The sequence below is a fragment of the Poecilia latipinna genome, unplaced genomic scaffold (genome assembly GCF_001443285.1).
Source record: "Poecilia latipinna isolate Pla-1442-1.1 unplaced genomic scaffold, P_latipinna-1.0 Scaffold25, whole genome shotgun sequence".
NCBI classification, from domain to species: domain Eukaryota; kingdom Metazoa; phylum Chordata; class Actinopteri; order Cyprinodontiformes; family Poeciliidae; genus Poecilia; species Poecilia latipinna.
The window spans coordinates 278,723-300,741 of record NW_015112641.1 but is presented as its reverse complement, the minus strand read 5'-3'; the positions used below and the strand labels follow the sequence as shown (position 1 = coordinate 300,741).

General features: G+C 36.6%; 1 protein-coding gene across 3 annotated transcripts in view; it reads left to right on the top strand.

Moving 5' to 3' along the window:
- The window catches only part of myh10 (myosin, heavy chain 10, non-muscle), a 74,522-nt gene that overhangs the window by 4,375 nt on the left and 48,128 nt on the right, over positions 1 to 22,019 (top strand). For 2 of the 3 annotated variants that reach the window (XM_015037548.1, XM_015037531.1), the window contains exons 3-7: positions 10,227 to 10,383; positions 19,365 to 19,392; positions 21,100 to 21,202; positions 21,456 to 21,485; positions 21,624 to 21,638. In XM_015037548.1, the coding sequence (XP_014893034.1) occupies positions 10,227 to 10,383; positions 19,365 to 19,392; positions 21,100 to 21,202; positions 21,456 to 21,485; positions 21,624 to 21,638 (333 nt within the window). The remainder of the gene's footprint in view (positions 1 to 10,226; positions 10,384 to 19,364; positions 19,393 to 21,099; positions 21,203 to 21,455; positions 21,486 to 21,623; positions 21,639 to 22,019) is intronic. The other variant, XM_015037539.1, reaches the window with a different exon arrangement.

Genomic DNA, 22,019 nt, shown 5'->3' with positions numbered 1-22,019 from the left:
TTTTTCCATCACTGTTAAAAAAAAAAGAAAAACTGGTCAAAGATGGAAAATATTCCTTTAACATTCCCTCTGGCATTAACACTCTTTTCAGAGGAATGTGGACTTAGAAAAATAACTTGAGGAAAACTTGAACTATATAAATATAAACCTGAAGTCTCTGTTTTTCTCCAGTGTTGAGTGATGGAGTCGGTGACTGGTGTGTTGTATTCAGTGAAAACTGGAAGCTTGGAGCTTTCTAATATTCATGTGAGGGGAGAAATAGAGGGGAAGTTGCATTTTAAAGTCTGGTGAAGTTTTCTAAAAAAAGCAGTAAGCACATTTTGCATTCTATTAGAAAATCTGGTATTGGTAAACTGGTGATGATGATATCAGGTGCTTTCTTCTTCCTCTCCTTGCCATTTGTGTTTCTTAAACTCCATGACATTTAGCATTTTGAGAAATATCATTTGTGTGAACATCTCCAGCCAGGAGACTTTATTTAACTGCCTAAACATTACATTCGAATAAAAAATTAAAGTCCACAAGACTATAAATATATAATCCAACTATTATTGCACTCCAATTAGTCCTTTGCGATGTGAATATTGCACACACTGATATTGCTTAGACGATATAATTGTGATATATCATGCAGCCGTGATGAGATTATCATTTTTTCTGGTTTTATTTTTTTAATTTTTAATTTTATTTTTATCTGGTCAATCATTTCTAGAGCTGTATGATTTCAGGATTGTATGTAATTGAGACGCTACTGCTAAAAATTGAGATGATGTTGATTATGACATGTTTTATAATGTATTTGTCCAGCTGGTCAAATACATTATTTTCCCACAGCAGCAACCTGGATTAAGCGGAATATGACAGACGGATGACATTCCTTTGCTACTGTGAGGATTTAAAGTCAGATATTGCTGTGATAATTTGTATAATAGTTCATTTATTTAACCGCGAACGCCATCGCCTCAAGGCATTTTACAAACATTTCCAGCTTGTATACAGAAATCCATAGTCCAATCCAATCACACAGATTCAAAGCCAGCTGCTTTCATCCCAACTGGACTCAGAAGTTAATCTCAGTTTATTATGCAAACTGGGAAAATGTTGTCCATCTCAAAGTCCAGCTGACATTGCAGCCATTTCTCCTCCTGAACAATCATCTGTTGATGCTTAACAAGCTCTCTTAGCTCTGGTCCATTTCTGCATAAACATCAGACTATAACAGCTTAGCATGGGATATGAAACACTAGAGTTTAAAAGGCTGTCGTATCCACATAATCTGCTGATTTCCCCTGTGATTCTGACCCACTAAATGCATTCCTGGAATAGCCTGGACATGAAGCAGGTTGTACTCTAAATGCTTTTTACTGTACTTGTTAAAAGACTTTATATTTTAAAGAAATTATTGTTTGCAGCCTAAAGGCTCTTCTGGCATGTCATGCCATGCTACTTAAAGAAGTACAAGTTGAACATTTATATCCTTAAAAAATGCATTAAAATAACATTTCAATAGTAGTGCAACTCTCCTTCTTATTCCTCCTTCTTTTGACAACAACAGAGATCAATAGTTATATGAATATAGACTGTGCTATTTTTGCAGTTTGGATAATGGATTTTGCTGAGCATCTCCATGATCTGCTGGTCAAGTTCTTGTATCTCTTTGTGTTTAGTTTGATAATACTGATGGTTTAGTAATCCTTTAAAACTACTCTACAAACAAACATTGAAGCAACAGTCACATTTAAATAAAAGCAATACATTTAAATATGCAGAATGAACATTAATGCATCTGACTTGTTATTAGTCAAACACACATTAGCCAGCTCCAGGGTTGTAAAAGGTCATCCGATCTTTTTCTCCCTGTTTTTTGAGATCACCGGTCCTTTTTTGCGATTCTCCAGCCTGTTATGACTCCTTTCAGTGCCACTCTGTGCTGAAACGTACAGGAAAGTAGTTGGTCTTTTTAAAACATAGAAATGGTTTGGGTGGGTATTGTCGTTCTCCAAAGGCAACACTTTGCGTCACATGTCGTGACTGGAGGTTTTCGTGTGACCTCTTTGCCGTGGATGTCCCTGTGGGGGGAGATATGAGCCCTGCCTACAACGATCACATCACAGCGGCTAAAACAAGACTGATAGTTTTCCTTTTGACTTTTAGTCCTTGATTGTGTTCATGTTTAAAATTATTCCAACGTTCCACAAAGAGGAAAGCCACTGTTTTCTGCATTTCTGCAATTCATCAGGAGATGATTATGTTCATGTTGCAGCGAGTAACACAAAATAAAATAAATACATTTTTACGTTTGTAGGTGCAGAGAAGCCAGACTTTACTTTAAACGCAGCCTGCTGATGAGGATGTTTGTTTTCAGAGCGCAGTTGTAAAATGCAGCAGCCCCGACCCGAGCCACATGTCTGAGCGCAGGGAGGCCACTGCTGAGTCACATGGTAACCCAACAGCCGTAACAGAGCTCTTTGTGTTCACTGATAAGCAACATCTGTCTGCTCAAGTAACTGAATTTTCCTCCAGCCTGGTTTAAAAAAAAAAAAGCTTGATTAACAAGTTGATTTATTTCAGTTTCTGAGTGTTTGTTTTATTGCTCTGTATCATCACAAACTGGCGTTTCTTCTGCTGGAAGACATTTTTTTTTTACAACTTTATTCAGTTTCAGTTGGATTCTGTCCTTCAGTGTTGAGCTCGAGAAGAAGAAAAGTTTTAATTAGAGGCTGCAGACGTGTTGGTCAGCTGATTATGGATTTCTTTATGTCTTATTTTGTGATCCCTTAAATTGGACAATCGCATTACTCTGACTTCGTATTTCACTCCGGAGCCAAACAGTCGTGTTAACACAGTAGAAAAAAAACGACTATATGAATAGAAAAATTACAAATAATGCTTTAGTTGATATTAAGAAAAGTCATACTGTTTGTTTAATCTGCTGCTAAGCGCTGCTTATTATAAATTCAACCTGTGAACAATCAGACATGCTCAGTTTGCAGGGAGCAGAAATGGCAGCTCCAATCTGACAAATGTTAATGTCAATATGATCCGTCAGCTGTTTTACATCATCAGTCAGTTTCTGAGTCAAGAAATATTGTTGCTTTGTTAAAGAGAATCAGTAATTTAACAAACTTTTCTAAATTTCTGATCATTTTTCTCTTCCTTACTGTGAGTTATTTAAAAAAAAAAAGATAAACATTTAATCATATTAATTGATTGTTGAAATAATACTAAACTAACTTGGTAATTGAATAATTAATAACGGAAGTATGCAGACTGAAAAATGATATTTGCTAAAAGAAGGGAGCAATAGTTGCATCAAAACTATAGAAAAAAAATTGCATTATAAGATTAAAAAAACTTCTTTGTCTGTACAAATGTTTTAGCTTTACCTGGTTCAGTTTCTTCAAAAAAAAAAATTACAAAATTTTCTGCTTGGCACCTTTTGTATCTAGGTATTAATTGGTAAATTGTAAAAAAGTCTACATATTAGCCCTATGTTTTATTGATTTTAAGTCAAGCTGTTAGAATCATCCTCCTAGTTGCACATGCATCTTTTGCTACAAATCAATCAATGAATCAATAAAGTTTATTTGTTTAGGACGTTTCAGGAAGATGCTCTGCATCATAAACGCATCATATTATGGGTCACCAGTTGTGAAAACCAGTAACATACATTTTGTTAAATACCACTGATAAAATAACCAACACACATCAAATATATGTTGGTCAATCTTCCATTTATTATGGTTTGAAAGCAGCTGGGTGTGAAATGGTCAGTGTTTTCCACTTCAAACAGCTATTATTACCCTCTTTAATGATATTCTTCCAGCTACTTGTTCAAACACATACTTTTATGTTCCAGAACAGATCCTGTAAGAATCCATTATAATGGTGAATATGAGCAAATTATGGTCCTTGTCATGTGCTGCGAGGTAATTGTGAGGTCAAAGTAGCACCTGTGTTGTTCATACCTGTTGTTAAGAGACGCTGCAGTTACTGCAGCCGTGTAGCTTTGGAGAAAATGACAGCTTAAGAGCAGGGATGGCAGGAGAAGTAATTGTGGAGGAAGTGCAGACGTAACGACCCGGTTTCAGCACAGCAGCTTTAACTTGAGGTTTTGCAACACTTGTAGTTCTTTTACGTTCTTAGAGTTTGCTCAGTCATACAGACTCTCTCCCGTTGGTCGTACTGCTGTACAAAATGCTGCCCAAACGGTTAGCAGCCCCCAGGGATGCCACACTAAACTCCAAACTCTACGGTTTTAGCACGAGCTACCATTTCTGAGATTGAGAATCAACTTTAAATCCTAACAACAGGCAGTCGCTTCAAGCTAATAAAGCTAAAGGAGACTTAAGAGTCATGGATGTAAGGGCGGGAAATATTATGAATTTTATCACAGTATTTTCTAGTGTTGTTGTGATGATAAAAATGATTATAAAAAACTTAATTTCTTTTTCTTCATTGACTGCATAACAGAATTCATATACAAACATTCCTGTTTAAAATAAGCTTCTTCAGGACACCATATACATAAAAAGTGACTTCCATTGCTGAACTGCGAATAGAACCTTCATTTAATTATATTTTATAATTTACATATATTTATTGATGCATTTGTGGACAAAACAGCTGAGAAAATTGCAAAAATGACATTTCAGTCAGTTTTTTTAACATTAACTGGAATTTATTGTGACAAATGTATCACAATAAATGATAAACTATAAAATAATTGCCCATCCCTACATGAATTTCAATAGTTTTTCCACAAACTAAATGTTCTTTCAGTCCGGGTTTGTTTTAATTAAGCACTGCAGTGTTTTTGTTCTGCTTGCTTGAGGTTAAACATCATAGTAAATCTCTCATGGAGGCTTTTTTTGGTTTGCGGATCTGTTTTTTTTTTTTTTTTTTGAGGGTTTCTTTTTTTATTTTAAGGGGAATATTTGATGTGTGTGAATTTGCAACTAAATTTTCCTTTCTGCGCCCTTGCAGAACCTAATAATAAATTAAATTAATGCAATAACATAGCAAAAACTATTGTTGTTTGTCTTTGATTTTCTTTCTTCCTGTCATAAAGTTAACCTTCCTGTTCTTGTAACTATATTAGTTGCACATTGGGGAATCTGATTTTAAGTAATCAGAAACACCCAATAATAAATCTTTATAGCCAAAGCTGTTTTCTGAGCCTTACACGGAAGATTATGTTTTCTATCGAAAGGAAATCTTCATGGAAGAAAGTAAATAACAGGATTTGTCTGTGTTTATATATTGGTGGGCACTGCAAAGCCTGCTAAGCTGTAGCTGCTAATCTTTACCTGCTCTGTTTACCGTTCCCTAAAGTCGGTAAACTGTAGCTGCACCATCTCAACAGTGGAAGTCATTGTGTTTTGTGTTGTGTGTTTTCATTGTGTTTTCTCTTCTTTTTTATGCACTTCTTGTTACTGTGCACTACTTTATTTCTGTATTTGTATCATGTTCGAATAAAATTTCATTTCAAATTTCAAATTTCAAAAATTTCATTTCAAATGTATTTAAGTCACATTAAGGCTGCCTGATTTTAGAAACTTTAAGTTTCATTTCATTTCTAGTGTTTTTTTCCAACAGTATTTTTTTTATAATTCTTTTGGATTCACTGTGGGAATGTCCCAAGTTTTTGACACCCTTCCCAGTCATTTGAAAACATTTGTGGCCAGTTTACTTATAGTTTGCTTTTTTTGTATAAAAGTAAAAATATAAAAGTGCTCTGAAGTCAAACAAGGGTCATGTTTTCTTTTTTTGATACCTTTGACTGAATGTTTTGCTAGTTTCTGCTGAATTTTACTCTAGGTCAAACCAAAATGGTAAAAGTAAAAAAAATGGCAAATGAGTGAAATGACCAGCAGTGAAAACATTGATCTGTCTTCTTCAGCTATGTCTGAAAAACTTTACTAATACTAAAATAATTAGCAGAGTCTTCTTCCCTTTGTAACAACTTCCCCACTGAAGAGTGTTGTGGTTAGTGCAACCTGGTAGCTTGATTTGAATCCAGATCAGTAGAGCTTCAGTTTAAATTTTACGCAAGTAACATTTGTTTGGTGGTTATTTTATTTTTACTCAGAAAAACATCCACTTTTCTCAGCTGCCAGACTTGCATAAACTCCTTTTTCAAAAACACTTTATCCTGCAGAAATATGTATAAATATATATGTATATATAGACACACAGAGGTAACATGTTTGTCGTTTTAATTAAAAGGAATCTCAAGACTTGGAGCAATTCAATACTGGATATTTTTGCATGTCTAGCAAAGGGTAAAAAAGTGTTAAATGAATCGGATGATGATTTCCTGTTGAGATCATTTAAAACCCTGCTGGTCGTCTTACACCAGAATAAAATGCTCTAAATCTTTGCTTGTTTTCCTGCTGATGGAGAGCCCATTCATAAGCTCAAATTCAGATTTTCAACCAGACTTTTCTTGTGTTTTTAGAGAATGATGAGGCTGAAAATGTGGGCTGCTGATATTGTTAAATCTACTGGTTGAGGAGATGTGCCTAGACCTGTCGCAACAATCAATAAATCAGTGAATCCCATGATAAATTGAAAAGTGATTTTTCTTTTTTTCTCTCGCTCTTTTCTACCAAAAACTGGATGACAAAAGTCTTCAGTCTGGTGATTTGGTCTCAACTATCCCTTTTTTTTTGTTTGTTTTACAGAGACGTCATAATTAATTTGATATGTTGTTTTGTTTATTCATTTTGGATATTTAAAATGTCTTCCAGTTCCAGTGTTAAACGTTCATTAGAATTTAACGTTTATCAGTCTCAGAATATGTTCTTGCATTATTATGCCGATGTATCGTCCAGAAAAATCTGTTATGGTGACAGACATAGATGGGCCCCTCTTGCAGTCTTCAACCAGGCAGAGTGCTGTTACGGCTGCTGACTGGTGTCTTGTTGTTCGCGGTGTAAACCGCCAGCTAATCCTCCCAAATACCCCCTGGGGTGCGAAGTTAAGGGCAGCCAGCTGAGTCATCCCCCTCCCCTCCTCCTGCGGTTCCCGCTGGTTCAGTAGATCACAGATCTGTCTGCCTGGCGTCTTTCCCACCATGAGGTCGTCTCTGGAGGGGTTGGAATGAAACGGACCAAAATCAAGCTGATGTCACCAGTCAGTCTTACTCAGCAGAGTGGAAGTATCTGCAGTGTTGGTGGCTATGATGCTACAGGGGGTTGGAGTTTATTGGCAGATACTGTGGGAGGTTTCAGAGTAACAAATCTGTACGACCAGACAGCTGCATAGAGTCTAAGCATCCGTGCCCATGGAGGAGGGGGTTGATGGCCATCTGGCAACATTACTCCATCCTTTATAAATATGAGCTTTAGCGGCACAGGAACATTGTTATTGATGTGGTTATCTTTTAATTGAAACAGTTTGAACTCAAAAAACACTTTATTTTAGTTTTAATTGTCAGTGTTGCATCAGATTGTTGTGTTTTAACCTAATCAATATTCTGGATTCATTGCTCAGGATAATATAGGGTATATTCCGTGTTGACCTCAAGTCAGATGGAAATTGTTAAATCTTTTTCCTGCGTCATGATTCATTTGAGTCCAAATTTTTTTTCCAAATGGGTTTGTGCGCGTTGGGGCCTTTCAGACTGTCTGACTGCCTTGGACAAGATTAGTCAGGGAATGTGTCTGTGGTAAAGCCAAGCACACAAATCAGAAACGTATAAAAACGATCATGAGGAGAAAAATGAGTCTGAGGGGCACAAACAGAAAACCACGTCTTGTTAGAATAGCTTTTATTTGCAATTGTTAAGTTTTAAAACAAAAGACCAAAGAGGTTTTATAGGCTGAAAAAGATGTGTGGACATTTTATGTTTTTTTTTACTTTCCACGACTATCCATCTAAATTAGTCTGTGAGCATCTGCAGCATGGTGGGCTGCACTGTGAACCCCACAAACTGTCTCAAATTAATGTTTAAATAGCAACAGCAATCCCAGGGATTAACCCTTGTCCATCTGCTCACAAACTTTAATTAATTAAAATCACAATCGCATGTATCCTGTTTCTATTGTCAAAGGTAAAACCTGCTTTAATTTAAAGCAGGAAATCAGGATTTTCTTAACTGAGGAGCGTCGTTATTTCATAGTTGCGTACAAACAGCAATATATTGCTGTGTGAATATATGACACATTTAACACAACAGTAGTACACATATGCTATAATATCTAAATAATGCAGATATTTCCATCTTAGAACACCAATAACCAACAAGAAAATAGGATTTAGTCGTTTCACCATTTTTATGGGACTCAGAAGACCCTGTTCCTTTTCAGAAATTGAGCTTTAGCAGAAGTTTAAGCTGGAAGACTCCGCCCCCTCCGTTCACCCATCGACGTCATGCTCATCCCCGTCCTCAGCCTGGACCTCACCCTGCACGTTCAGGCTCTGCATAAAAGGATCCACACCCAAACCGTCAGACGCTTCCCAGCTGCGTTCAACCCACCACCTCCCCATCCTTCGGTTCTCCAGGATGGCACCCTTTCCAGACCTCCACCACCAGTGTCGGGCCCTGGGGGAGAGCATCCCTAATCAGTTATCGGGATGTTCATCGAGTTCACATCAAATCTCAGCTCAAATCAGCTGCCGGGGCCCGAGCGCCAAAGAACTGTTATTCATTGCTGTCATTAAATCTTTTAATTGTTCCTTGTTCTCCGTCTGAGTCTTTCCAGATTGAACTAGATTTATGATCTGTGGCACTAGTAGCAATGATGGCATTTGCCTTCATTACGTGGTACTCAGAAGAAATTTTGCTATCAACATTTATGGCAAGCATCATAAATGTTCATTGTCCCAGGCCCAAGGCTTTAAGGGGAAAGTCCTAGTCACATTCCAAGTCATTTAGGATTGAATCAACGTCACATTTTAAGTCTTTAATAGGCTTTTTTCAAGGAACGAACTCTGTTCCTTGAACTGGTTCGTTTTGGGTGCCTATGAACTTTGGTGTTTTCTTGAGAGCCAATACCCATTTCTACCTACCATGCATTGTCAACAGTAGATGTTACAAAGGCAAAGAGAGCGTAGGAGCAAGATCTGTGTGTTACATCTTGTTTATCTTCCTTTAATTTAACAATCCACAGACCTTTCAGCTAATCACCAATATTGTTTTCACTCTTACTCCACATGAAACAACAAAGGAGTAGGTAACGTCCTATGAGGTAATTCTTGAGATGGCTTGTCTCTGCTTTCCATCACTCGTTACTCCAAAATGAAACCAGTTTCTGACTTTCCTCAACAGACTTCACTTCACATTCTTCTCTGCCATGCTTGTTTGTCTTTGTTCGGTTGTCAAGATTTTTTCTTCGGCCGTTGACCAGTCCACAAGTCTCAGTTGGTGCAGAAAAAATAACTAGCTCAGTTCATGCTGTGGAACCTTTCGAAACGGTTCAAAAACACGTTCAGGATCCAGTACAGACTCAGAACCGTGTTGGTGGAAAAGAACCTCAAGTCCAAGTCAACTCAAAATTCAGAGTTCTTCCAACTCAAGTCACACATTGCTGTCCCCATCTCTTGCAAAGCAAAACTCTCTGTAAAGTAAAACCAATAAGCCAATGGAAAACCAGTGGGATTTCCTTCAAGATATTTTAGTGACGAGGCTGCTACTTCTACTGCTATAAATCAAAAAGCTTAATTAGTAATTATTTGACTGAAACCAGTTCCACAGAGTGCTGGAAGGTCCCCATTGTGTCTATGAATACTTGTGTATCTCAGATCTGCATGAAGTCAGGAGACACATCTTTGTTTTAATTAAATGCTTTCCTGGTTGTAACATTTATGATGTACAACTTTATATGGGTATAATCTTTACAGCGCTAAACCTCAGTTTCTTTTCTGTACTCCTAAGACGGGGACTGTGATATTTTAGACCATTTGGGAAACACAAATTGTTTTATAAAAAAAAAAACAAAACTACTTCATTAGCTTGAATAAATGTCAGATGGACTGTAAATGGAGCTACCTTTGGAACTGGAATATTTTACTTTACTGAGTTTAATTACTTTTATACATCTCAATTTAGAGGTTACTATGTATAAAAATCACTTAAATCTGTAATTGTCCAGCGTTTTTCACAATCGCTGCCGTCTCCTCTTCAGTTCACATGAATAAACATTAAAAGTAGGAGACATTTTCTGTGACATCAAACCCACTCTGCAGCCAGTTAATAATCTATTATCTTATCTTTTTTTTAGACATACTCTGGGCTCTTCTGTGTGGTCATTAATCCCTACAAAAACCTGCCCATCTACTCGGAGAACATCATAGAGATGTACCGCGGCAAAAAGCGGCACGAAATGCCTCCTCACATATACGCCATCTCAGAGTCTGCATACAGATGCATGCTACAAGGTAAGTCTGAGTTTATCTCTCTCCGCCCACCAGTCTCACAGGAATTATCATTTCAATGCACATTAAATGTCACTGATTTTCAGAGTGACTTTAAAAGAGTTTGTTTCTATAATCTGTTTTCTTAGCAGAATTAAAGGTAATAATCCATAAACATGTTTTCTGTATAACATTCAGCTTATCTGAATTATCTTGATTTTTTTTTGTAAACTGACTTTAAAGCTGTAGTGGAGTTTTCATTATCTAGGTCAGGGTTGTCCAAAGTGTGGCTTGGGGGCCATTTGTGGTCCTTCAAGTGATTTTGTGTGGCCCCCAACTACAATTCAAAAATGATACAAATTTAGCCAACAGATCCAGATGGAGAGTTTTAAATTGATCACCAACATAATTTTCTTACTAAATAATTAATCAAACTCTAAGAAAAGGTTAAACCACATTTATCCAGAGACTTTTCCTCAAAAGGCAAATTTGCTCCACACCAATCAGCTCTTATTTATTTATTTTTATTAAACTTGGTTAAATATAGCAAGTGTTTTGAAAGAAAATGACCCAAATTCTATTTCTATTACTGAAAATAAAGTTATTCAATTGAGCTCAAAGGAAACTGAAAACTTTTGAAATTAATCACAAAATTTCTGAAGTTTTAAAGAAATTCTAAATGCCTTTATTTTAATACAGCAAACGTGAAAAATCTACAGTGGCGTATTAGGGTTGTTGTAGAGAAAAAAAAGGTAAATTTCTTCCAAAAACTCAGAAATTTTGAGATTAATCTAAAAGATTTTCTACAAAAACCCTGAAAAATTCTGAGTTTTTGAAATTCAAAATAATTTCTAAATTTTTTAAATGAGTCACTAAATTTTTGAAGTATTTCAAAGAACCTAAATGCCTTTGTTTTAATACAACAAATGGGCAAAATCCACAATGGTGTATTAGAATAATTTAAGAGAAATAAAATAGTAAATTTCTGCCTAAAATTCTGAAATTTTGAGCGCAAGCTTAAAGAAATTTCGACAAATTCGCGATTTTTTTTTTTTACCTTAATCTGAAATCAAATTTTTGAGATTAATCACTAAATTTCTGAAGTTTAAAAAAGCAAGAAACAAAACAAAAAAAATCAACCTAAATGCCTTTATTTTAATACAGCAAACGTGCAAAATGTACGATGACGTATTACGGTTGTTGTAAAGAAAAACAAGAGTAAATTTCCGCAAAAAAACAAGCAAATTTTTTAGAATAATCTCAGAATTTTTCAAGATTCAAAATTTCTGAGTTTTTGAAATTCAGAAAATGTCTAAATTTTTTCAACTACATTTTTTAAATGAATCACAAAATTTCTGAAGATTTTAGTGAAAATTTACTCCACCTTTTATTTTTTATTTTTTGTGATAATGGTCCTGGTACACTGCCATAAAAATCCCTTTCAAGTTTTGGATACAATAAATATCGAAACAACATAGACTTTATGTTGGGGGTCCTTTGGTTCGCGACTCGTTTTGACCCATGTGACGAAAAGCTTGGGACATCCCCGATCTAGTTTGATATTGTTTGTAATGTTACCAACAGTTGTAGCTAAATGTTTTGTAATATTTTTTTATATCTCTTTGGAGATAAATGTGCATATGTGGCTAAGATGATGAAGTCCTCATTTTAATTGTCAGTGAGGGAAAGTCCAGACTGAGGGCAATCCAGGCTCGAGGATGTTTTCTAAGATCTGTGGCTGGCAGCTGGCAGGTTTCCAGGCTCTATAAGCAGCGACTGACTGGGATCAGACCAGCAGGAACAGAGAGGGTGACCCCATTGTGCTTGACAATAGATTCATTGTGTGATTGTGAGGGCTGAACTGTGGGGGTGGAGACAAACTGGACAGTCCAGTCAGTGCTTTAAGGATTTGCTTTCCTCTTGTTGGTGTGCAGAGAAAGATTTTGATCGCATGTTTGCAAGCTGTAGATAGCCGAGTATAACAACCAGCTATGACTTGCCACCCACAGATCAGAGATTTTAAGAAGAGATTTGAGGAGTAAAATTAACAACATTGAGAAGTGTTGTTTTTTTAATTCATTGATCCAGCTGGTTTTATTTGAGAGAATCCTCTATAAACTACAAGATATGTTTAGTTGTGAATGACGCAGCATATTTTTGTTTCCGTACATATGACTTCCGCAAACAGTCATATATTTTATTATCTATAACTGGAGCAGTGATGATGCTTTACTTAATTTGTTTTATTTTATTTATTTTTTATTTTGTGTTTCTTTGATATGTCCTTCATTTTTATTATATTTAAAGTTATAGATGTTATTGTTATTATTTATATATTTAATGTTATATGTTTGTTTTATAAATTAAAATTGTGACATCAGAATATTTTTTTAACTTTCTTTCCTGCAATTTATTTAATTTAATTTAATTTATTTTTTTAAAGATTTCAAATATTTTTTTAATTTAATTATTTCTTTATTTTAAATTCTAATTAAATTTTTTATATACTATAATTATAAAAAAATACTTTAAGGTTATTTTAAACAACAACAAAATTATTTCCTTTCCAAATCTTCCCTCACAGCACGATCGAATATTGGGTTTGAATCTCATGTCCTGTTGAAAGCCACTTTCTTTTTGTACCTGAAAAAGTTGAAACGACCAAAGCTGCAAAAGTTAGAAGTTAAAATTTAAAGTTAAAAGTTATGAAGCAGCTTTCTCACTAATTCTGAGACTGACTTTGAATCCTCATGGCATCCTAACTGCAGCGTGTTGCTCCCACAACCCGGTTGCACCTCAGTGTGGGTTGTTCACAGACTGAAACGTTGAGTTTCCTCCTAATGGATCAGAGATGGTCAAGATGAAAGATCATCTGAGTCCGGTTTCTTTCTGCATTTCTACTTTTTGCATTTGCTGTTGGCATCTGAAGCTTTTGTGAAACCGTTCATATAATCCAGTGTTAGTTGAGAGAATCCTCTAAAAAACTACGAGATACGTTTATGCAACGTAGTGATGCAACTTATTTTGGTTTCTGTACATTGAACGCAGCCTTCCAGCTGCATTAAGCGAACGTCTCCGACCTCCCAGACTTGACCTGATTCTCCACCGTCTTTCTGATTGTAGTTGAATTAACAGATGTGGTGTAAAAGGAGGTTTTTAGGTTGGAGATTAATGGAGGCCAGCTGCTTTCAGCTGTGCCCTGAGCATTTCAATAGCCTGGTTAATAAAAGAAAACATCCAGCTGCATGGTTGAGCTTTGGAGCATTATTGCCCTTTTATCCAAATTAAGTTATTGGAAAGTTTCTGAGTTTGAGATAGTCAGACAAAATTAGCGCTGATCAACTTATTTCACCTGATTGCATAACTCTTGTGTCTGAAGTCTGAATAATTCATCACATACCTGTGATTAATGGCCCGTCACGCTTCTTCTGAAAGCTGTCCAGAGTCGGTTTGTTGCTGAACTTTAAGTTTATGAGCTGTGGGACTGAAGCAGATTGCCAGAATCAGTAACAGAAGGGTGACTAACGCTTGCAGAGATCCGATAATTACTGCAGCATTAGAGAGAAGCCTTTTCACTGCTCAGATAGAAAGTTAAATAAGGTGTTGCCGAACAAAGACGGGGTGAGCAAGGAGACCTCTAGATCTCGCTAGACATCTGCTACGGATTACACTTCCTGATACGCTCCATAATTGTTCTCGGTGTGCCAACAGTTTTCTTCACTGACGTATGGAAAGCTGACAGTATCATTTGTGGAATTGGAAGCAAATACTTTTTGTTGCTTTGCATCAACGTTGGGACCACAGGAGTTTTTAATTGTACTGGTGGGCCGGGTTCAGCAGTGCTTCATTGTCCCAGGTGGAGTTACGAAACAAGCTTTCTTTCTCTCAGTGAACAGAGATGGGGTTCTTTCTTCACTCGTTCCCTTGACGTTCAGTCGGGGCAGGAGGTCAAGTCTAGTTGGATTCATCTTGTTTCAGCAAGATTTTCTCCAAAGCAGATATCTTTATCCCATAAAGATCTGGACAAAGCAAATCAGCCTAAAATTACACAACGTGTTTCATGTGTTTGCAGTTTCTCCGTTTTCCCAGCACTCCTACAAATCTGTGAATAAACAAGCTCAGTAAAGTTGAAATAGTGCAGGTTGCAACCTCACCAAACACATGGCAATAATTACGTCTGTAAAGTTTGTAGCTTTCAAGCTCAGGCAACTTAGATCAGGGGTGCTCAAGTTTAGTCCTGCAACTTTTAGACGCATCCCTTCTCCAAAACTCTTGAATGTTATCAGGCTTTGTGTTGGCCGGATTGAAAATTTTTCCACTTCGCTGAATGTGGAAAGTGTCTTTTTTTTTTTTTAGCTCTGGAAAAATTGAAGAGACCACTTAAAATGATCAGTTTCTGTGATTTTACTTTTTATAAGTTTATGTTTGAGTAAAATTAACATTGTTCTTTTATTCTATGAACTTCTGACAACATGTCTCTAAAATTCCAAGCAAACATTTACCATTTATTTTGCAGAAAATGAGAAATGGTCAAAATAACAAAAAAGATGCAGAGCTTTCAGACCTCAAATAATGCAAAGAAAACAAGTTCATGTTCATTTAGAAACAACAACACTAATGTTTTAACTCGGTAATAGTTCAGAAATCAATGTTTGGTGGAATAGCCAGGAGGTTTTCAATGGGTTCAGTGAAATGGTCTCTAAATTTTTTCAGAGCTGTATTTTTCCAAAGAAAACAGAGTTTATCCCAGAAAATCTGCTAAGCCTGGTGGTAGGGGCGCTAGTACAGTCCACCATGTTTTTATCTGAAAAACAAATATTAAAATGTAAAAATTTGAGCTTCACAGGTAACATCCTGATTTGGAAATGAGCTTATGCGACCCCCTCATACCAAGTTCAATGCATTAAGTCTAAACCCAGATTAATCTGTCTTTATTGTCACTTGTGTTAAAAAAAACCCCTCTATTTAAGGTAAACAAATGATGCTCAGCCTGGTGGGGGGCAAGGAAATTATGTTTTACACTGGGGAAAAACATAATTATAGAAAAACTCTACAATATCCAGTCAACTCTGCAAATTCTTTCTTCTGTAGGTTACAGTGCAAACACTCTCAACTTTTGTTAGATTTCTAGATTCTTGCTTTGTTTTGGATTGATGTTTTTTTCATCACCATCCTGACGACGACTGCATTATTTTAAATTTTAAATACAACTGTATGTTCTTGTTTAGATGCATTATGTGATGTAATTTACAAGAGTACATTGGTCAAACCCATACATTCAATCTGAAAAAACTTTGACTGTGGACGCTCACCTTGCTCAGTATTTGTGGATTCAGTTTTTCATGAATTTTTCTGCAGAACATGACTCCATGTTATGTGCAGAAAATACCGTCTATTCTTTGAATCTTATGCTCCATGGCTGATAGAAGAAAGCCTCAGTTTTACATTAAGAATAAATCAGAATATGCTCTCAAACTTACTTTATATTGGAAACATAACTCTCAAGGCTCCATTGCAATTTGTACTTTCTTAAATAATGGGGTGCAGATAGTTGGTGGACATATATCAGTTTGTGCCACAAAAACAAAGTAATAGTCCTTTAACAGACTGTAATGTCCTTCTGGCACCTTATTATAAGTATACCCGTCTGAGGTGTTAGACTAATAAGCAGTCACAAGCCCATTTCTGGCTCACATGATCCCTTTTAATGCCAAAAAAGACCCTCCACACCCAAACTTCCTTAAAGTCAGCAGTACTTCATGTAACCGTGCTGATGGTTTCATGGTTCAGTTTTTCTGCCAACTGTTGGATTTTTCCAAATGCATTTTTTTGAAATTGGAAAGTAAAATATTTGTGGTTGTTTGTGCATGGCAACACCATGACGATTTCAGATTATTACTCAGAGATATGAGGACTAGCTTGGTGTTATGAGAAGAAATCCTTGTAAAGTTTTTGAAGCTAATGGGACCTTTTATATAGATTGTGATTGGAAAAATAGACTAAAGTGTTAATGGTTCTTCCTCAGGTTCAACCTTTTGATCAGAGCTTTTAGTTGCACTATAGATGAGACATGTGATAGTATTTCTGTTATAAAACTCCTTACTGGTGTGAAGAAGTGTCTATACTCCATTCAATCAGGTTATTCCACACTAGGCATGGATTTGTTATTGATATCAAATTATGGTGTATAAAAGTTTCAAAACCACATATTTTTACTTTATGAGGATCAGATTAGCTGCGTTTTCATCTTTATGTGCATTTTCATGCTGTTGATGGAAGCAGCAAAATTCCTCAATTTGGTAGGAAAAAAATATTTTATGCTCCCTTATTTTGGGGGTTTTAGAAAAAGAGTTAATGCACCAAAGAGGAGATGGAAACACATTATCAGAATAGTGAACGTTTACCTCACATGACTGATCAGCTGTACTAGATTTGTTTCTTTCTCTTAAGTCTTCAGACATCATGTAAATAATACTATTTGGCATGACAGTGATGGACTCAGACCTGAACATTCAGAGCCACGTAAAGACAATTACAAAGTCGGCCTTCTATCGCCTGAAGAACTTTTCCAGGATTAGAGGACTAATGTCTCAGCAAGATCTAAAGAAACTCATACAGGCATTTATCTTTAATCAGTAATCATTGATTACTGCAAACAGTTTCTTCACAGGTCTGCCTAAAGAAATCAATCAGATCCAGAACGCTGCTGCTGGAGTTCTGACTAAAACCAGGAAGTTAGAGCACATCACCCAGTTCTACAGTCCCTAAACTGACTCCCTGTAGCTCAGAGAACAGACTTTAAAATATTTCTGTTGGTCTATAAATCACTGAACGGCTCAGCACCACAATACATTAAATATCTGCTGTTGTCATAGCAACCTTCCAGAACCTGTCAGGTCTTCTGGTTCTGGTCTGCTTTGAAGAACCTGAACCAGAACCAAACATGGAGAAGCAGCATTCAGCTTCTGTGCACCACAAATCTGGAATAAACTTCCAGAAAACTGAGGTTTTCCAGTTAGAATTATTGTTACTTTGCTCTGTTCATGTTGTACACTTAAGATTTAAATCTTAGTGTGACTAATGTGAAAGTTTACTTAATCTTCCCATCACGGTACATTTTAAATGCTGTGAATATAGGACATGGAGTTGGTGAATACAGAGGAGATTTTAAATGTAGACCAAAACAGTTCCTGTGTCACGCTTCCGATTTTTTAACTGTCACAATTTCATATAATCTATACTTCATTTAAACCATTTTTTTTTTTTCGTTTGCAATAATTATTCTGATTTGCATTGAACTTTTTTTAGGCCTTCAATTTAACTTCAGCTAATAATATCAGAAGCAAAGAGAAATTTTCCTTGCCTTCCCACGCAATAGTCATGTGAAGCTGGCAACAGGAAAACCAATCATGAGAAACCCACAGAACTGCTCTTATGACTGCTGACTAATGTCACAGAAATACCAGCCCCAGTTATGGTAGTCTGCACAGTCCGTCAGCCTTTTGGTTTTAATCAGCTAACTTTGGCTTGACATGAGCAGCTCTGTTTTTCCTAAAGGTACAGTGTTTTCTGTCATAGTTTTACTGGAAACCAGTGGTCAACAGCAGGAAGCCTGCGTGATTCCTAATGGGCCGTCCAGCTGTGTCCTCTGTCCCTGAACTGTCCAACAGTTGACTCAATAGGAACACAGTCAGCGCTTTTAGGGACACCGTCTCTGGCAGAACAGTGCAGCCTTGGACCCAACAAAACGATTTAACATATTTACAGCACTGGTTAAACAGACTTTTCAGCTCATCTCCCAAAATGACCTCAGAGCATCTCAGTTAATAGGATTTTTATTTATTTAGTATTAAGCATTTTATTATGTTTAAAGTAGAGATGCACCAATCCTATTGACCAAGCTTATGAAGCTATTGTTGTATTTAAGTTTGCTGATCTGGTGCAGAGGGGAGCTGTGAAGTAAATTTGTTTTCTGTATCAGATCGGTGTCGGTCACAGATTTTGGTATCAGAAGTGAAAAAAGTGGTTCAGTGCATCCCCAGTGATAATTACCAACTTATTTATGTTGCATTGGGTTTTTCTGTGGCAGAGCAAAACAAAGTGGTCAATAGATGTGAAGTAGGAGAAAGAGCACATCATGGTTTTGAGAAAAATATCTGAAAAGTGTGGCGTGCATTTGTATAAGCCTTCATGAGTCAGTAGTCGGTAACATCGCCTTTTGTTGCCATTATAACTGCAAATTTTTGCTCCAGTAAACTTTAAGTCTGTGCTTTGAGTAGGACATTGTAAATCATGAACATTCTTAGGTCTAAACCACTTTATTCTAGTAAATATATGGTGATTAAATATTGTTGTTTATAAAACCAACAGTTTATTTTCCACTTTTATAACAAATGTTCTCGCTGAGAGTAAAAAAAGAAGCAGAAATGAGTTGAAGTGAAGAAACTCGTTGACTTTCCGAAACCGTTGACTTCCTGCTCAGCCGACCATGTGACTGGACAGCAGGCACCTGTCCCTGTGGGAGCGTTGATATGAAGACAAAGTACTGTTTCTCTATGATATAATCGCCATTAATTTTCCCCGCATGGCCCCCAAGCAGCTGTCTCTTTCAGAGTTCACTACATACTCTGAACTGGAGCAGCATGGAAGTGACATGAATATTACCTGTGGAGACGAGAACTGCCACGTGTTGGTGTGTAGTGGGGACGAATGTAAACCTGTGCTGTCATCGCCCTTCACTAATGCTTACCAGATTGAGTTTTCTGAACTTTTTTTTACTGTTGTTTTACTGTGGAGCTGTTGTATGTTCATACATTGTTTTATTTTTGTCTCATTAATACTGTTGTCTGTTCTTGCCAAGAGATGGATGGGAAACAAAACTGTATTTTAATGCCTACTTAAATAAAATAGCTCAAGTTATTGTTCAGTTCAATAATAATTTATGAGTGAATTATAAATTTGTCATGTAAAATGGAGTTAAATTAGTTTTCTTTTTTGTTGCACAGATCGAGAGGACCAGTCCATTCTTTGCACGTGAGTAAACATTGAGCTTAACTTTCCTATTATTATTATTTTTTCCTCAAATTAATTATACAGACAGATATAAACATTCATTTGTTGACTGTTGTTCAAGTCCCCAAGGTTTATTTATTAAATTTCTGTAAATTTGACCTCTGACCTTGAGTGGATATTATTTGAAGGTGCATTCACACCTTTAACTGAACTCCGGTTCGGATGTCTAGAAAGTTCGGTGTATTTGGAGAGATTTGAAAGTGCAATCAAACTCTGATGCGGACCAAAGAAGCGAACTCTGGGCTGCCTGAAACGCTAGGCTTTGGTTCGGTTGAAATGAACTCTGGTGCGGTTCAGATCCATATGTGAATGCCAGAGATCCCAGGAAGTGGACTAAAGTGCAGGGCATTCTGGGTAAAATCAACCAAAACAAATGTGAGTGCCTAGCTTTTATGGAAGAAATGGCTTTTGACAAAAGACAAATCCTACAACCGCTAAATTTTAGGGGTGCACTGATCGCAGTTTTCTGGCCGATCGCCAATTACCAATCTCTAAAAACCTTGACCTGACGATTCAGATTTAGGCAGATTCCATTTTTTTTAGTCTGAAATGTTGCAGTGGTTTATTTTTATACATTTAGAAAGGTAGATAAGATCGGCTTCGCATGTAAATCGGTGTACCGGTACTAAATTTTGAAAAAGCCCCTTGTTGTTTTGCTGTTAAAAGTTTTTGTGCTAGGATAAGTAGGTATTGAAATTAGTGTATTTTGCAAAACTGCAATGGAAACACCTTTTCAGCATCACAGCACATTCAGCATTACTACTGACTGAAAACGAAGAAGACGACAGGAAATGGTAGGACGATCGTGGCGCGGCGTGTTTTTAGTGACTTATCACTTGAACAAACTTATTTACTGAGTTTCTTATTTAACAGAAACACCACAATTGCGAAAATGTAATTTTAGCGGGACATCGACGAAGTTTTGCACACATCTGTAATGGAAGCTAGTATCATGTACATTACTGTAGAGCTGGATTTAAAACAAAGATTGCACAGATGAAAACTTCCCCACTGACATGTGGAAACTACTATAAAACACCAACTATTATCCCCACAAACCAAGAGCAGTACTTGTTTGTAAGGCATAAACAAAGGCCTTCAGAAATGTTACAGCCTGCAGTCAAAAATCCAAAGAGGTGATCTCCCTATGATTACAATCTCTTCACACTGCAGCTCTCATTCTTCCACTTTGGCCACATCACTCTTGCCAAGTGGAAGCCAAACAATATCTAGCGCATAGTTGGCGTATGCAAATGTGCACTGTCTGTAAAACCTCGGTTATGCGTTAAATCTAAGCCGTTGTGTCAAAGATTCTGGATTTGATGATCTTGGGAACATTTTTCAGCCTTTTTCCTAAGCTAGTGTAACTCTGTGGCAAAGCAGTGAGAAGCATGCCAGAAACCGCAGCTGCAAACCTGGAAAATGTTGGAAATATGTTGCAGAAAAAGACAGAGATGGTAGCTGAGATCACGTCTCTGCTTCTCCACCTTAAGGGAGGACAAAGTAATTAACCGTGAAGTCAGAACTATGAACGTGTGTGAATTAAACCTGCAGTGATTTACAGATCTGACGGATCATCATCGCCTAGTGGCCACATCTGTCGATGTGGAGAGTTCAGAGTCGTGGCGTTGCCGGTTTTTCTATCAGCTGTCTTCCTGTGCCTTGCAGAGGCGAGTCGGGAGCTGGTAAGACAGAAAACACAAAGAAGGTCATCCAGTACCTCGCACATGTTGCTTCTTCCCACAAAGGAAGAAGAGACCACAACATTCCTGTGAGTATTCGCTCAAAGCTACAAAACGTCACTCATTAAAACGCAATAATTCTGCAGAAAAATGAGATGTAACTGTCAGTTTTACAACAGAAGAACTTTGTTACAAGTGAAGATTGCTCTCTGTGTAAATAATGTTGCCAAAATAGGATGTGGGTCACATGATACAGCTATGAAGGAGACACTCGACTACTTTGTGTGCTGAATATTTGTATGTCATTTAATAATTTGTATTTTTTTTATTTGCAACAAACAGCCAGAATCTCCCAAACCAGTGAAACTACAGGCAAGTTCCCCTTTATTTCTTTCACATTTGCATGCATCTCTAAAATTGTCCTTTCAATTAAAACTAATTCTTGATGATTTTAAATGCTTGTAGAAAAATCTGAAACATTTATTAGAATTTATTCTCTTTCTTTGTCAGGCCCAAAATGCAGTTGTAAGTAAAAGTTAAAAGTATTTTAATTATTCACATGTTGTGTTTTGCTCACCTCAAATAAACCGACGTGCATGACATAGTTTGGCCTCTTTTAAAGCCTTAGCTGTCATCTTGTGTTTTGTGGATACAGTTAGAGTTAAACCTGTGTTTAGGTATTTATTTTTAACCATTTAACACACCAAACTAGCTTAAAGCATGATCTAGCTGAAGTTGTTACATGATGTATAGTTGTGAGTAAAAAAGAAACTTGAAAATAAATGGTGTCTTTTATTGCAGCAGCATAATCTCATCCTGAAAAACTTGAATTTAAGTGGATTTAAAAGTTGATTTTGAGGTTTGTGAAGCATTTCTGTGTTGTTTTGTTCACGTTTTTTTAAAGAT